The 15,446-nt window shown below is 54.3% G+C and overlaps 4 protein-coding genes and 1 pseudogene across 5 annotated transcripts, besides 1 other annotated feature; 3 read left to right on the top strand and 2 right to left on the bottom strand.

Moving 5' to 3' along the window:
• Positions 1 to 1,004: 1,004 nt before the first annotated feature.
• NCS54_00152400 (RING-type domain-containing protein) lies at positions 1,005 to 3,319 on the top strand (the record flags this gene model as incomplete). Its single annotated transcript, XM_053147149.1, has 5 exons — positions 1,005 to 1,008; positions 1,198 to 1,222; positions 1,442 to 1,520; positions 1,612 to 3,223; positions 3,279 to 3,319. 5 exons carry the CDS (start codon positions 1,005 to 1,007, stop codon positions 3,317 to 3,319), a joined length of 1,761 nt encoding a protein of 586 aa, XP_053003124.1.
• A 767-nt stretch (positions 3,320 to 4,086) lies between these two features.
• NCS54_00152300 (Hypothetical protein) lies at positions 4,087 to 5,874 on the bottom strand (the record flags this gene model as incomplete). Its single annotated transcript, XM_053147148.1, has 1 exon — positions 4,087 to 5,874. One exon carries the CDS (start codon positions 5,872 to 5,874, stop codon positions 4,087 to 4,089), a length of 1,788 nt encoding a protein of 595 aa, XP_053003123.1.
• A 1,259-nt stretch (positions 5,875 to 7,133) lies between these two features.
• NCS54_00152200 (Hypothetical protein) lies at positions 7,134 to 9,388 on the bottom strand (the record flags this gene model as incomplete). The annotated part of the gene is made up of 4 exons (XM_053147147.1): positions 7,134 to 8,037; positions 8,092 to 8,108; positions 8,165 to 8,425; positions 8,474 to 9,388. 4 exons carry the CDS (start codon positions 9,386 to 9,388, stop codon positions 7,134 to 7,136), a joined length of 2,097 nt encoding a protein of 698 aa, XP_053003122.1.
• A 1,589-nt stretch (positions 9,389 to 10,977) lies between these two features.
• NCS54_00152100 (Peroxisomal biogenesis factor 2) lies at positions 10,978 to 12,438 on the top strand (the record flags this gene model as incomplete). The annotated part of the gene is made up of 1 exon (XM_053147146.1): positions 10,978 to 12,438. Exon 1 carries the CDS (start codon positions 11,125 to 11,127, stop codon positions 12,436 to 12,438), a length of 1,314 nt encoding a protein of 437 aa, XP_053003121.1. The 5' UTR covers positions 10,978 to 11,124.
• A 565-nt stretch (positions 12,439 to 13,003) lies between these two features.
• Positions 13,004 to 15,016, top strand: NCS54_00152000 (annotated as a pseudogene). Its single transcript has 3 exons — positions 13,004 to 13,453; positions 13,518 to 14,380; positions 14,452 to 15,016.
• Positions 13,004 to 15,016: a sequence feature.
• Positions 15,017 to 15,446: the final 430 nt, after the last annotated feature.

The raw sequence follows: 15,446 nt of genomic DNA, 5'->3' as shown, positions 1-15,446 counted from the left end.
TTGGTTGATTTGCATCTGAGAGTCGTCACTGTCATGATCGTGCGCGGTTCGAGGTCTCGACCCTTGGCTCTACACTCGGCGTGCCTAGACTCGTCGGTCTCTCGCAGAATCTTTCGGTTTCTTGCTCACCTACAGACTATTTTCTCCTTGGTCAATAGCAACATCTTGCCCCTTCTCAGATTCCATTCCTCTCCTGTTCCTCCAGAACTGTGCTCTCAAGGCGATAACTGGATTCGGACTGGTCTGCCTCATCCAGACACAACCCCTGCCCTGCGAACTGGCCCTGGGTCATCTTATTCTCACTCCCCTATCGGCTCTCACCCCCGAACGCGCCACTAACAACAGACCTCATTCACACTCCACCTCCAATTCCCGGGCTTTACGTACCACCTGCCATCTTTTCCCAGCCGGGCAGCAGCAGGAAGCAGACCAGACCAGGCCAGGTCACTGCAGGCGGGCAGGCAGGGCGTCTCGTCTCCATGAATCGTTGCCCCCTCCCCTCTCCTCTCTCTTTGGCGTCGGCCGGCAGCATCTCCCCATCCCCCAAAACGCTCACTTGGGGCGCTGCTCCTCCCTTTCGCGTTGCGTGTGTCTCCTTCTCCACCCACTCAGGTTGCTCTCCACGGTTCTAAACTCCACCAGCGCCATCCCATCCATCCACTCACTCGCTCACTCCCTCCTTCCTCGCAAGACGCAAGTCTCCCGTCTCTGTCAGTCAAGAGCGACCAGCAAGCAAGCCCATTTCCAGTGCCCGGACCATTTCCACTCCCACTCTCGCTTGTCTCTTTCGTTCTTTCCCTCCCCCAGAAGCCCCAAATCGTCCGCTCCTGCCTCTTTGCTCAATCTCAATTCTCGCTCCCGCAAATTCCTCCGTACCTTATCACCCAGTCATCCTGTCTTCACCACAAACCATCACCTGTCAACCTGGCCGCTGCTTCAATTCTGCGCGGTCGGTGTCCGCCATATCATGCCTACAATTCCATGATTGAATATGTTTTAGAAGCATGTGTAAGTCCTCGTCTCCTTTCTTGGTCTTGTCGTCTTGTCCCGCGCTTCCTCGCTCTTTCCCGCTCTACCCGAACGGTCTCCGTCCCCTTCCGTTCCTGCTCCTCATCCGCTCCTGCGGGTTGAGGGCCAAGAAGCCTCCCATCCTACCCCAGTCTTGGCATCCCACGAACTGAACTGACAGTCGCCCAGCGCTCACCGAGATACGAAATGCCGTGTATGTTTCTCTAGGTTACCGTTGATTTCTTTTGTCGCGAATCCCTTCGCTTGTCGTTGCTATATCCGTCCCGTCTCGCCTATCATCACCATGTCGTCGACTCCCCTCATGCAGACCACTCCTCCCACCCACCGTTGTCGTCTCTGCCGCCACGACCTCGCGACACCGGGACAGAAATCTCTCGTCACCCTCGTGCGCATGTCGCTGACTTGATATCAGCCTCCTGTTTAGCAATCCAGTATGGAGCGGCGCCAGTACGGTCCCGTCGACAATCATCAGAAACCTTACGGCTCTCTCGGTGCGTTCACCGCCCTTGACTCGACCCCCAAGTTGCTCACATCGAGGCAATCCCTCGCTTCGATCGGTCTTGACTAACATCCCACGAGCAGAAGCAGATGGCATATGAGGAGCGCATCACCAGTAACATCACCACCTTGACCTCAACCAACGCCGATTCACGCCAGAGCATTTCTGGCCTCCTCTACGTCCCGGACCTCGACGGCTATCCCGAATGTGACCAACAACAGTACGAATTCATACCCGAAAATGTGACACGACGAGAAAACCTACCTCCCACAAATTACAACCTCATCGCTCTCGCTCCTTGGTTCAGCATCGACTGCACCCTATCCTACCTCGCATCTGCGCGTCTCGACCCCATTCGCGCCTTCATCTTCTACAAGCCCAACAATTCGTCAAATAAACCCCAAGATGCAGACTCGCCTGTGTGGAATTTGGAGGACGGCGGGGCTTGGAGGAATGCCAACAAATATCCCATATATGCCGTCTCAGGAAAGGAAGGTCAAGGTATCATGCAACAGCTGAGTCTTTATTCAGGCCGCATCGATGACGTTCCCTACGGAAGCGAGATCAACAAGCTCTACGGCCCAAATCCAAAAGACTACGTTCGAATATGGACCGAGCTCTCGCTGCACGATGAGTCGAACATGCCAGCTCTCTGGGCCTTTTTCTTGATCGTCATCGGTGCTCTCCTGGCCATCATTGCCTTCGTCTCGGTTACCATGCACCTAGTTCAACGGCGACGTCGAATATCTCTCAGGCGAAGAGTCGAATCCGGCGAGGTAGACCTTGAGGCAATGGGTATCAAGCGCCTAACGGTGCCGGCCACTCATGTACGCGGATTCCCTCTGTTCACATACAATGCAGACCCCGAGTCGATGGCCGCTCCTCCTACCCCCTCGTCTACCCGCCGTCTACGAAGCAGCCGGGGACTCGATCAGCGCAGCATCCGCTCCGGTGCCAGCGTTCGGAGCAAGCGATCCAGTATCGGCGTCAATGGCGACAATGCTGCTACCAACTTCCAGCCAAGCTGTCATATCTGTCTCGTCAATTTCGACCACCGAGTAACCATTATCCGAGAGCTCCCCTGTGGACACATCTTTCATCCGGAATGTATCGATGAGTTTCTGTTGCAAAACAGTTCTCTTTGTCCCGTGTGCAAGCATTGCATGCTGCCAAGAGGCTACAGCCCCAAAATCACGAACGGCATGGTTCGTCGTGAACGTGCCTTACGGCGATTACGGGAACGGGTCGACCTTGAGGATTTGTCGGAAGGATCAACAGACAATACCAAGATCAGAGACTGGGGCAAACGACTTTTCCGAACCTCGACATCTCCCACTCGACCTGCCTCTTCGCCTTTAGTCTCCCTGAAGCTAGGAAAGTTCAGACGACGTCCCGCAGAAGACACAACAGCGGAGGTGTCAGAACACGCGGATACGCCACCAGCGCCTTCGTCAACCACCTCCCAACCGGAGGAGCCAGAAGCGACCACGCGTCCTCCTGCTACAGCCAAGGCCACGAAGCCGAGACGATCGAGACCCCGGGCTTTGAACCTACTACCGACACAACCAGAAAATTCCGAGTTGATCACACCAACAGTAGGACGCGCAAGTCCCTCCTCATTCGCTCGACAGCGTATGCGTGAAATTGCAGCCAAAAATGCACCCTTTGACGACCCCGATTCTCAAAGGGCAATATGTGAGTAACCGACATTTTTAAAGCATCTTGGGACATCAATTAACGGACGATGTAGGGCTTCGTGCAATTTCAAAAGTTTTTCCTGGATATTTCTAACACAATTCGGGGACGACACTGGGACTTAGATGGCATCTCACATTGCATTTACTTGGAACAAAGCATGGCATTGGCGTTTATGGGATTGGCAGGCATTTTTGTTGGATACTGGGCCATACCACGGAAAGGGGACTATTCTACGACTATTATTCACGAGGGGTTTGGGTGCATTGGGTTAACTTTATTTGAACACGGCGTCAGGCGGGCTGATACGACCACCAAGGTCTTGGTTATATATAAGGGGACGATGATGGGGTTCTGAGCGTCATGTAGATATCTTGTCCATGGAGATGGGCTATTTGTGAGCATGGCTGTCCTCGCTCGTGAGGTAGCAGTGATGTGTACCAAGATGTTTGGTTGGTAACTGCGCCAAGGTGTCAGTCAGCGTTGAGGCGATATCCTTTGGCGCATTGAGTACAAAGAAGCAAATGAAAATGGTCTGCTCAACGAATGATGGTACTTGTAAGTGACTTTAGTCTTGGATGCCAGGACAGCAAAAGTCACCAGAGTGCCGCAGCTGAAGGTGACAAAATTCGCCTCTATGTTATCCATGGCTACTAATATGTTTCTCTGATACCCAAATCAGGTCCAGGTTCTGGTATCATCCATCGTGTGCAAAAACGCCCAAACACTCCAACGCCGCTCAATCCAGTGATAGTTACAAAGTCAATCATATGTCCTGTCCGTCTTGATTCCATTCCTTTGTCGTTCATTCCTTCATTATCCGTGGATGCTTCATCTTCATATCCTCTCCTCATCGCTCATTCTCATGTTCCTTGCCCCCCAAGCAGCCGTTCGTCAGGCACTCCGACCCTGGCCAGGGCGTCACGAACGCGGTCGTCCTCTGCGGCGCGGATCCTCTTTCTGGCATCCTCAAGGCGCTCGACGCCGAGGTCGATAGTTGCAATGTGCACGCTGAGCGGCAGGGGCGCCACACCGCCGGCCCCGTAACGCAGCAGCTCGGGCTGTGCGACGGCGTCCCTCAGATCGCCGAGCCCCTGCTGGATGCTCTCAAGCTCGAGGATGAGAGCGCTCACTTGTGCGACGGCCGTTGTGCGCTGGTCGTCGACCTGGCGCAGGAGGGCGATCTGGCGAGAGACGCGGGCGGCCCCGTTCGTGGTGATGCCGACGAGGTTCCAGAGGCTCCGGAGGGAGTCGCGCTGCTCTTCGGCGTCGATCGACGAGAGGGTTGTGATCTCGTAAATTCTATTTAGGTAGTCTTCTGCCTGTGTGAAGAGGCGGAGGACGGCCTGGGCTTCGAGGATCAACGCCGCGATTCGGTTCGAGACTTGAGCTGTGTGCTCGATGTATTTGTCAAGGAGCATGCGCTCGTTGAACATGTGGTCGCTAGTGGGCTGGAAAGGGTGGAAGAGCCACGAGGCCCAGCTGACAAAGGGGGAAGTGGACGAGAGGGAGCTCGAAGACTCCTCTGATGGAGCCAGAGTGTCGATATAGCGAGACGTCCAACGGTTGATACTGATGATTGCGTCGACGGATGAGCCAACGTGCGTGTTGAACTTTTGCAAGTCCGTGGCTGACTGACGAGCTGTATCGATATAGCCGTCAAACTCAAGGACAAGCTCTTCACGTCTCGAAACATCGCTGTGTCGAATAAGAGTGCGCAGGTCTCTTATAGCCATCTCGGAGCGCTTCATCTCAAAGGGGAGCGAGACGCCGTCGGCGCTCTTCTCTAGTACCTGCTCAAACTTGGATTGCACGTCCATGAGCTGGTCAAACTCAACGTGCGACGCTCCAGCTTCGGGCGTCACGATGGTGTCCAGGGAAGGACAGAACGGAAGCCCGAACATGGAGAGACCGGGGATCCGGCACAGCGGAGAGAGCGACGCCGCGATGGAGCGTGTTGCCATGTTCTGTGCGATGATGAGGCCGCCGAAGCAGAGGTAGATGGCGAGGAGAAGCGCGAGCGGTCGTTGGGCATATCGGAAAGCGAGGGCGAAGATTCCCGTGAACCAGCGAAGTACATTATACAGCGTTGGAGGTATGGATCCCGCGATCTGGCTCCCGACGGTTGGAGGCGCTCCCCGATGTTGGCGGCGATAACGGTAATACTCTTCTTCGGCAGCTCTGTGTCTTTCTCGGATATTCCTGTGCTTGGATGGGCTTCCTGTTAGGGGGTTTCCCCGTCTTCTCACGCCTTGATCGCCCGCATATCCTATCCCCAATCCCCTAACCGTTCTCTCGCTCCTGACGCTTCCTGTTGCGTCGGTTGCCACATCTATCTGCGGCATATAAAACTCGGGATCGGGCGATCTGATTACGGGATCACCGGTTGCGCTCACGCTGGCTCGAGACAGACTCGGACGAAACGGCTCTCTCAGAATGTCGCGCTCGTCGACGCCAAAGTCGCGGATGCTGTCCTGCGAGCCGAAGCTGATATCTCCTTGCGAAAACGGCTGTGACGGTATGCCGCCTGAGGAGATGGGCGGAGACGAAGAGTCGGCCAGCGACGGGAGGATGCTCGTGTCGAAGCTGTCGTTTTCGCCCTCGACGACGCGCCACGAGTCCTCGGGCCGGAGCTCGCGCCGTCGCGTCATGGTTGCTGCTGACACGAGCAGGTGTGACCGATGCTGTCGCGGAGGGTAGCAGATACTGGTGAGAGGCTGCGCGAGGCTCCTAGTCACATCGAACAGTGAAAAAGGTGGGCGGCGAAGTGGTGTTGATATAGCCGAAACAGGTGGTGCAAGTAACGAATCGCAGGTCAGTTTAAATGCCGTAAATCTAGGCACGATGAGTCATCGGCCTTGAAAGCGCAATTTCGGTAAAGGAGATTCACGGCGTGAATATCAAAGCAGGCGTGTTCGGTGCCTGGCGGTGAATGGGGCGGTAAATAATTGACCTGAGGTTGTCGCGATGAGTGAATGATGTAAGAGCAGGCGGCCATGGACGCTATCAAAGGCCAAGGCTCCCCTCCTCTTAACGTTGGTGGGGACGGAAGGGATCCCTGCATGGCCATGAGCTCTAGCGCCCGCCAATCGATCCTTTAATAACGAGGTGGGGGTGGAGGCTGACAGGGTCCCGTGCCCGAGCATTCCATTTCATTATCGTGAGTGTAGGGTAGGCGAACTGCTTTGACTTCAAAGTAGATGACTGAGAAGCAGTAACTATATGTACCAGACAAGCAACAGTATAAAGAAATATATCCGTTATCAAGTCGGAACCTGAGATATGCAAAGACTTCATCTCTTTCATGTAGGTAATTCACTGCTTTCCTCTTGAGACAAAGGTTCTGCTATTATTCTGGGTGTAACTCCAAACACCATGACCAACCAACGCCATATCAATTACCCAGCTCTGCATTCCATCAGCTTTGATCCGATCTTTATCCTCTGTCTTGCCCCTATCCTACGTGCATGCCATGTAAGAAACTCAGTGAAATCCAACATCCCGTTCAGTCTCAGAACCCTGTGGATTTCCAGGTCCATACCAAAGACAGAACTCCACCCAAAAGACTTGGCTCAGTCATGACAACCAACACTCATGCATCCTACCTTGATTCAATGCCATACAAACAAAAGAACATGGCGGAGATGAAACTGCAACACTTTTCAACTTAAATGACTGCCTGGATGTGAGTTTGAACAGAAAAAAACACACTAGTAATCAAAGCCATGACTGAACACACAACAATGGATATTTGCAATTTGAATCTAATAACCCACATATCCACCCATTACACAAAAAGAAATACCCTGTAATCAACCCACTGGCAGTAGTAAGGACTGACCCCAAACCATCACTGGCCTAGAAAAAACTCCCATGTCTGGCACTTTCCCTCGCTCCTGGCCCTCACCCCCTAAAACCACTGATCCTCAGTTTTCACATATGACATCGGCATCCCTGGATGGGTTTCCATTTCCGAGGGCCCCGCTTCCGCCGGAGAGAAAGGTGCCGCCGGAATAGCTTCCATGCCCATCGTAACCTCTTCAGTCTTCGGAAATGGAGTGGCCTCTGTACCTAGTGTTGCTTCATCAGTTTCTGGGAATGATGTAACCTCCGTACTCAGTGTTATATTCTCTATCATTGGAAGCGGAGCAGTTTCCATGCCAAGCGTCATCTCCTCACGGCTAGAGAGCGGAACACCGTGCATCTCCAGTGTTGGCGCCTCAGTTGTTGCTTCCACATTCGTAGCTTGTGGTTGTTCCTGTGCCCAAGCATCCATCTGGTCCATCGTCGTAAATACCGGAGGCGCAAACTCGCTGGGTGGATCTTCCTCGTCCATACTAGGCGAGTCGAGCATATCGGGTGTCGTCTGCATCTCCTGCAACTGCTCAGTAGCCTCGATAATATCTGCTGCCCCCCTCATTGCTTCTTCAATCTCTTCTGAGACCGCTTTCGACCTGGGCCAGAATTTGCCCGCATTTCTTAGCACACTCACCAAAAGCGAGATCTTGACCTTGTAAACCGGCCGCCCCTGTCCATAGAGCAAGGCATCGAAAAGTGGTAGAGCCGCCCGCTCAAGGCCTAAGATGCAAGATGGAGAAAATTTCTCTGGTGGGAGATGGAGGTTGAACAATGACACAAGGTGTAGCGATGCCTGAACAGCTGCTGATCCAGGCAGCCGAGTGTTGGACCCCATGGTCACGCTTGCAGGAGGGGAAGGCGAACTGCTGAGCACAGAGAAGCCCTTGTTGGCAACCTCTCGAATACCGTCCTGAGGCTTCACGCCCTTGTAATGGAGTTGCATCCGAATCTGAAGACTTTTCAACAGTTAGCACCAGTGTGACAACTGGGAACGCTGTGATTTGACATACCCATAAGCAACCCCAAGCTGTAGGCCATCCACAGTCAGCTCCTGTCCAATAGTCTGAGAGTATATCTACTTACTGCGTGGTACAATATCATGTCAACCGTACCATCTGTGTCGACAAGATCCTTCTTCCACTGAGGTATCTGCAATATCCACGATTCAACACGAAGGTTCGCATTATCCATGGCCTCTGAAAATGCCACCTCCCCAACATTGAGGAGAGGCACAACACATGAGCCACAGATGCGAGTCAGGTCCACAAAATATGCCCATGAAGAATATTGTCTTGAGGGTCCCCTCTTGTCGTAGTCCTCTAGAGTCACTGGAATTGGAATTTCCTGTCAACATGTCAGTATAGAAGGTACACAATGAATGGCATGACTGACACCTGATTCATATTCCCACTCTTCGCATGGAAGTTCTGTTGTTGCCTCCGTATGGTAGAGTTGCCAGTAGCCAAGATGTTCCCGGACCGTCCTCAGTGACCCCTGTGTATACAACGCCCAGTATGTTCTTCGATACGATTCGGCCAGAATAGGATCCTCCTCCGCATCGGCGAAGCTCTTGTGTTGGAGCCCTAATCTAAGAGCCAGGTCACGGGTCCGGTCAAACCACAGACTGCAGTAGTCATCGTGTTGCTCTCCAAAGGCAGAAATGCACATGGATAGTAGCGCTTGGACAGACCAGACTGTTTCGGGCAACTCCCCTGAAGCCATCTCATAGGCGTCATTGCGTAGTAACGTGCTGTCCACATTGTCGGCATACTTGGATCCCACGTAGAGAATCATGGTCATGGTGAACTTAAAGTCATCTGGAATCGTCTCAATGAGGCGACCGAGAGTCTTCTTCGGAGGCAACCATGAGTGGGTAGGGTGGAAATTGGTGTAGTAAAGGTCGAATAGATCCTTAACGGCACGAGGAGTTTGTGCCTCTCGGTGCGTCCAGCCAGCAGGGAGTCTCTGGATGACATGGGCGGGGATGTCGAAGCCCGGAAAGTTGGGTGATGGCGTGCTGTAGGATGCTTCATCTCGGTCGGCCTTCATGGCCTTCTCCTTCATCCTCCTCCGCTTGTTCGGATCTCGGATTCCTCGGCGTGATTCGGCATAGACGCACTTCCTCGCGTCGTTCTTACATCGGAAGCAAGCTGGAAGGACTCCATCGCACCGAGTGTGCTTTTGACGGCACTGAACGCAGGCCAGAGAAGCACGATGTTTCGCTCGAGAACGCACCGCACCGGCTCGCAACTGAACCGGCTGGGGTTCAGACGCAGCTGAAACGTCGTTTTGGAATGGACTTGCCATGGTTTGACCGACACGCCGAATCGCGCGGATGAGAGACGAGAAAGAAGTTCAAGGATGAACAAGACTCTTTGTTGGGTCTTCCCAACGAGCGGGCCAGATACGGGAAGGGTGTCACAAGGCAGCAAACTGGGGAATGTTTGTCGAACCAACAGACAGCCGGAGCAAGTCCGCGTCCCTACTTACCAACGCTCTGGGTTAGAAGCACATTCTATTAGGGAAGGAGGGAAACAAAGGGGACATCGCCGTATGACCTTGATACTGTTAAATGCTGCGGGTCCAGGTAATCGAGGTGACACGAAGAGGAGCTGATCGTCACCGTCAAGCAAAAGCAATTCCCAAGTTGTGAGATGTGATTGGGAGTAAAGAAGCAGAGTTGCATTCAAATCTCAAAACAATAGCCCAGGGCTGATTCTAAGAACCGAGTTGGCTGGCCTGGTCGTTGTGTGGCTTGGATTTGGGTTCTTGGTCAAAGACTGGGGGCTGAATCTGTCAAAAACGGTAGGCCGCATTTCCACGTTGCCAGGCTGTGGAGAGGAGGCATACGCCATCTTGGATAGCTGAGACAGTCGACTCATCGAGAGCCCGGTTTGTTGGTTGTACCAGTTGTTGGCCATCTCGAAGTTCAGGGGAGAAGGGCAATGGCCCACCACGCAAAGCGTCCCGTAATTACCAACTTGGTACGGTATGCTTCGTGTCGAATTCCTTGCCGAGACACTGTGCGGTGTCGAAGAATGTGCCCCCTCTTTCTCACACAAGGTGATATTTAAGGCTGCCAGTGAGGATGGGGGCTCTGAGACATGTTGTTTGAAGCCTGGATCAACATCACTCAACGCAGCCACTCGGCGCGGGCCTTGGACATCTCCTACCCAGACAATGGGCTGAGAAGGAGTTTCCCAAAGCGGCCGACTTGTCTCAAATACTTGCGCATCGGCGCTCTGATTGTTTGCTCAGGTTGAAAAGGTATCCACCGACGAGTTCTCGGCTGGTCACCGGTCTCCTCAAGAAGGGATTCTGGGTGCCAAGCTGAGCCAGCAGTGCAAACATGCAGCAGCTTGCTGCTGCCGAGAGAGCATCGATAATGTACTTGGTGTCGATTGCCGGCGGCAATCGTGAGCGTCCCCAGGCCCAGGCTTCTGGGACTCTGCTCCATGCAAACAAACTTGGGGATTATCCAAGCGCCCTCCCTCTCTGCCTATTCATTGACGAAAACGGCCATCGCCAAGAGGGTATTCACACTGGTAATACCCGAAGCCGGGTTCCTGGTTCGATGGGGATGCGAAGACCAAAGCGTCGATGCTGATGTAGTTGAATGAAAGACAGTTCTATTCTAGAACGATTACAATGGAGTTCTGGAAAGACCAGTCCCTACGAAGGAGGTTCTGCGTTGCAACTGCCTTTTTTGTGACCTTCTCGTTGCGGCAAGTGGCCCCGGCCGATTTCGCGGCGGGGAGGACAGGAGGGACCGAGCGCCGGAGCCCACTGGCCTGGCAGGCACGCGAAAAACGCACCTTCCCCAGCCGACAACACCTCGGCTTCCCAGTGGAGGTCTGTTAGACAGCCGCTTAGCTCTGTCGTCATGTGGCTCCGCCCAACCCCAGAGAGCTGACAAGGAGAGTCTGGCGCGTTTTCCCCTTCGCTTCCATGTGACATTTCTCCTTCACCAAAACTTCGACTGTTCAATACCTCGAAACTCCAACACACGCGCCCCAAACGACCGCTCCTATGCTACCGACCCGATGACCGATTCGAGCTTCGTCCAAGCGCAGCGCCGCGTAGCTGCGCGCCGCCAGGCCCGCGAGGCCGAAGCCACAGCCCGTATCGCTGCGCAACGGCAATCTTCCCGAACCCGATCCAGCCTCGAGCGCCTACCCTTCCCCCTCGGCCGCATCGGATCTGCCTGGGACGCGATATCGACGAGAGAGGGTACGCGACCTGCTTTTCGTGTGGGACAGGTTGACGCCGAATTGCTTGACGTGGAGTTGTTGGATATCCTCAAGGACCAAGTTTGCGAAGGCCTCAAATACTTTGGTGGAGGCCATCTTCACGATGACTGGTCGGCCGAGATCATGCTGGCCCTCAGGGCAGTGTTGTTTAAGCTCACCGTCTGGGACCACGATGCGACATACGGCGCGGCTCTTCAGAACCTCAAATACACGGATGCCAGGAGAGAGGGACCCATCCTCAAGGCGCCCTCCAAAGTGCAAAAATCGCTTTACGGGTTGGTGACAGTATTTGGGAACTACGCCTGGACAAGATGGGAGGATTGGCTGCTGGAACATGACGATGGATACGATGAGCCCAGCCCGCGAGTGAAGCGGCTCTCGCGGTTGACATCCACCCTCTCGACTGTCCATTCAGCTGCCGCATGCGTCTCCTTCCTTATCTTTCTGCTGCACGGCCGATATCGAACACTCCTTGATAGAGTTTTACGGATGAGGCTTGCGCCACCCACTAGCCAGGTCAGCCGAGAGGTCTCGTTTGAGTATCTCAACCGACAACTTGTCTGGCACGCCTTTACTGAGTTTCTACTCTTTGTGCTGCCTTTGATTGGCATCCAGCGATGGCGGCGATGGCTGACCCGGACATGGCGAAAAACCAAGGACATCATTAGGACAGGCCCAGAAGAGGGCAGCAAGCCCAATGGAGAATATGCATTCCTCCCTGAGAGGACATGCGCCATCTGTTACCAGGACCAGAACGACACTGCGACTTCAGAAACAGAGATCCTGGCGGCGGCAGCCTCCAGCGGTGTTATCGGCTCAGCCCAAACGGATATCACCAACCCATACGAGACGATTCCTTGCGGCTGTGTGTACTGCTTTGTGTGCTTGGCAACCCGTCTGGAGCGGGAGGAGGGAGAGGGCTGGACATGCCTACGATGCGGTGAGCATGTCAGAGAATGCAAGCCCTGGAGCGGTGACCTGCTGGAGCCGTCGAAGCACAACTCGGCAAAGACGGTGGCCTTTTCGGACGATATCACCGGGGGTGTACTTGTAGATGAGAAGGATGAGGACTCGTTAGTTGAGAGTCTGAGTACATCCTCGGACTGAGCGATATGGTGGTGTTGCCAGATGCGCAAGATGTACATATATGCATATAAAAACACTGTAGTTCTTGTAATACTTACCCATGGATATCGGGCATGCGATTTATCAAAATGCCTCTTTTACAGGATGGATCTGACCCCGTGGCCTGCGCAAGAAACTTGTTTTGACGAGAGGCTTGATATCAAGATTCAGCTCGAGGTCCCGAGCAAGGGTCCAGCCCCTGCAACGCTGGCCTATCGTTCACGCACTCACTCCACTGAAGCCCGCTGATCTCTAGCGTCTGGGGGCGCGTCATGGCAGAAGATTGGACCCTTGTTTTTGCTTATTATCAGCCGAGAGATAGACACGGGCCTGACCGACATCCTGGGTGCCAACCAATCTACCCAACAATTGGCAAAAAACAACACCAACGACTCGAAAGCCCGCGATACTAATTCTCTCATCCTTGACTCTTGGATTCAATTCTTGGGCATTGCACGATTGTATAACGACTTGATAATACTAAATCCTAAATCGAAACGACAAACGTCCACTCATGATATAACAACCCTCCGACATCGATGTAGTCCGGCCGCAATCCGCCCTCCCTCGACGACATCCCATGCCCAGCTTCTTCCAGTTCACGCAGGGCTCCGAGTCGCGCGTCCGCCCAAACGACTCGACTCCGCTTCTCGGCCGGTTCCGCGCCGTGCCCCCGCGCCCGGGAGTTGTACCGCGGCGGCCCAGCCAGCTCGGCCTCTTATCGAGCACCGCCGCCTTTGACGGCCGCGGCAGCGTCCACATCCTCGGCTACGGCGCTGTCCCCAGTAGTGCTGTCGCCGCAGAGCTCGCGCACATCGATGACGCCGGAAGCACTACCAGCAGCGACGGGCTAGAGGATGAGAGGACCGCGTGGGAGCGCGCCTGGCAGCGGTGGGTGCTGGATATCTGGGTCGACCCGAGGCAGTCGGCCGTGAAGAGGGTCGTGGACAAGTGGTGGAGCAGATATGGGTTTCTGGTCTTGATGCCGGCCTTGTTGGTACGTTGAAATGGCCTCTGTAAAGGGGCGAGGCTTGGGACTGACTGGACCGACATAAAAAAAGGCCGTGGCTTGGTGTTCTATACCCTTCCCCCAATACTCCCTTCGACGAGATCACGACTATGACGACGATGACGATAACCACCCTCATGAGCCCAAGGCACCCGGCCACGGAGCAGCGCGAGTCCAGGTCAACTTTTGGTTCTTCCTCTTCGTCTACTATGGCTTCTACAACCTCACCGCCCTCATCTGGATCACCAAGGTCTTTAACCTCTACAGTCTCAACTGGTGGCCGCAGTCTCTCGGCTTCCCACTCACCGTCTTTCTCATCGCCATTCTGTCCATCGCTCTACCCATACCGATATACATGAACAGCGCGACCCGCTTCCTCACCGTTCACAACACGGCATGGATCTCGTGGACCTTCATCATCATGGCCATGCCCGTCGCCATCGCCTTTCTCATCCTCACCACCAACGAGCGCCACATTGGCCTCCGCCATTCACTCTCCGAGACACAGCGCATCTTTACTACGTCCTGGTGGACCGGAGAACCGGAGTCATTGTCGGGCAGGGACCGCCGGCGCCGTAATGTCTCCGCCGACCTGTTCGACACGGACATGCTCCGGGTCGAGCCGGAGCTGCGACCGCAAGGCGTTAGGATGCGTCGACTCTGGCTGCCGGCGAGCTTTGTACGGTTTCTGTGGTTCTGCGTGGCCTTGTTCATTGGCTTGATGGCTTACGTGATTGGAGAGGCGTATGCTGAGATCTACCTGCGGACTCTTCCACATAACAACTTGGAGACAGTTGTCTATGTCTATGGCTGGGTCGCGACAGTGCATCTCCTTGACGCATTGACGGGTTGGGTGTTGGGCATCCGTGAGGGCGAGCGTGTAGGGAGCTATCCCCTCAGCTGGGTCTTTAAACTGTAAGTCTACAACTGCCAAGGCTTGAGAGATAGCCTTTGCCTCCAACGCCCCAGCTAACACGACGAATTAGATACTTTATGTTGACCTATCAGACATACGTCCGCTCTCTCTATGCACGCCTGCGTTCGCCAACCCAGTTCGTCATCCTCCAGGTCCTCTCATCGACAAGCCTGGTGGTTATCACTCCCATCATGATGACCTCTTTGATGCACAAGATTCTCTGTATCTTGGGCCTTAACGGGCAAAGCTACGGATCTTACCAAAAGCTCCAGGCTCGCAACGTCTTCATCCGCTTCCTGGCCGAGAATGTGTCCATGGCTACGTTCCTAGGCAGCATCCTTGTGCTGCACTTTGGCGCTAACAAGGACGTCTACCCATACTTTGCCTTTGACACCGAGGGTGAGCCTTACAACTTCAACGTCACCTTTTACGCCTCTACGGTGACGTGGGCATGCGAGTTGGTGGCGAGTATCGTTGTGCGGGGTCTTATCCGTGTCTTCTTCCACATTGACGTCGGCTTAGAGGGGAAGCTAGACCTTGCCGTCTGGCCGGAGCTGATGCCGACTTGCGTCGCGGTCATGCTGCACGTGTTGCAGAACATGCTCTTCTCCATCATTCGATTGCAGTTCCGCTGAGTGGAGCAAGATCGGCCTCGCGGAGCCAAGGTCATCATTCAGGGGCTAGATCCAGGGACCATGAGGTAGAGGGCCGGAACGGGCCGAGTGATGCCGAGGTGCCGCTCTCTAGACGGATACTGTAGAGGCCACGCGTTGTGCTGCTAAGACATGGTTGCAGAGCCGGCAAGAGAGTTTGGGCGGCTTGGGGCTCTTGTTGGAGACGTTGGTTCATTGGTTGCAGCCAGTTGTTGGCTTTCGATGTTTGTTGCAGGACAGCGATTCGCGCATGATGCATGGTTTGTTTGGCTTTCTTGACGTTAGAATGTGAGCTGCGCTTGGGACGCAGACGGATACCCGCTAGAACGTTTCTAGAGAGTTGTCGTTTCTTTTTCCTCATCTTTAGCATTGTTAGATACCACATGTTCCCACCGGCCAAGACCGTTAATAG

This window comes from Fusarium falciforme, chromosome 1, assembly GCF_026873545.1.
Source record: "Fusarium falciforme chromosome 1, complete sequence".
Taxonomy (NCBI): domain Eukaryota; kingdom Fungi; phylum Ascomycota; class Sordariomycetes; order Hypocreales; family Nectriaceae; genus Fusarium; species Fusarium falciforme.
The sequence above is the reverse complement of the archived record's forward strand: the minus strand, read 5'-3'. Positions and strand labels throughout refer to the sequence as shown.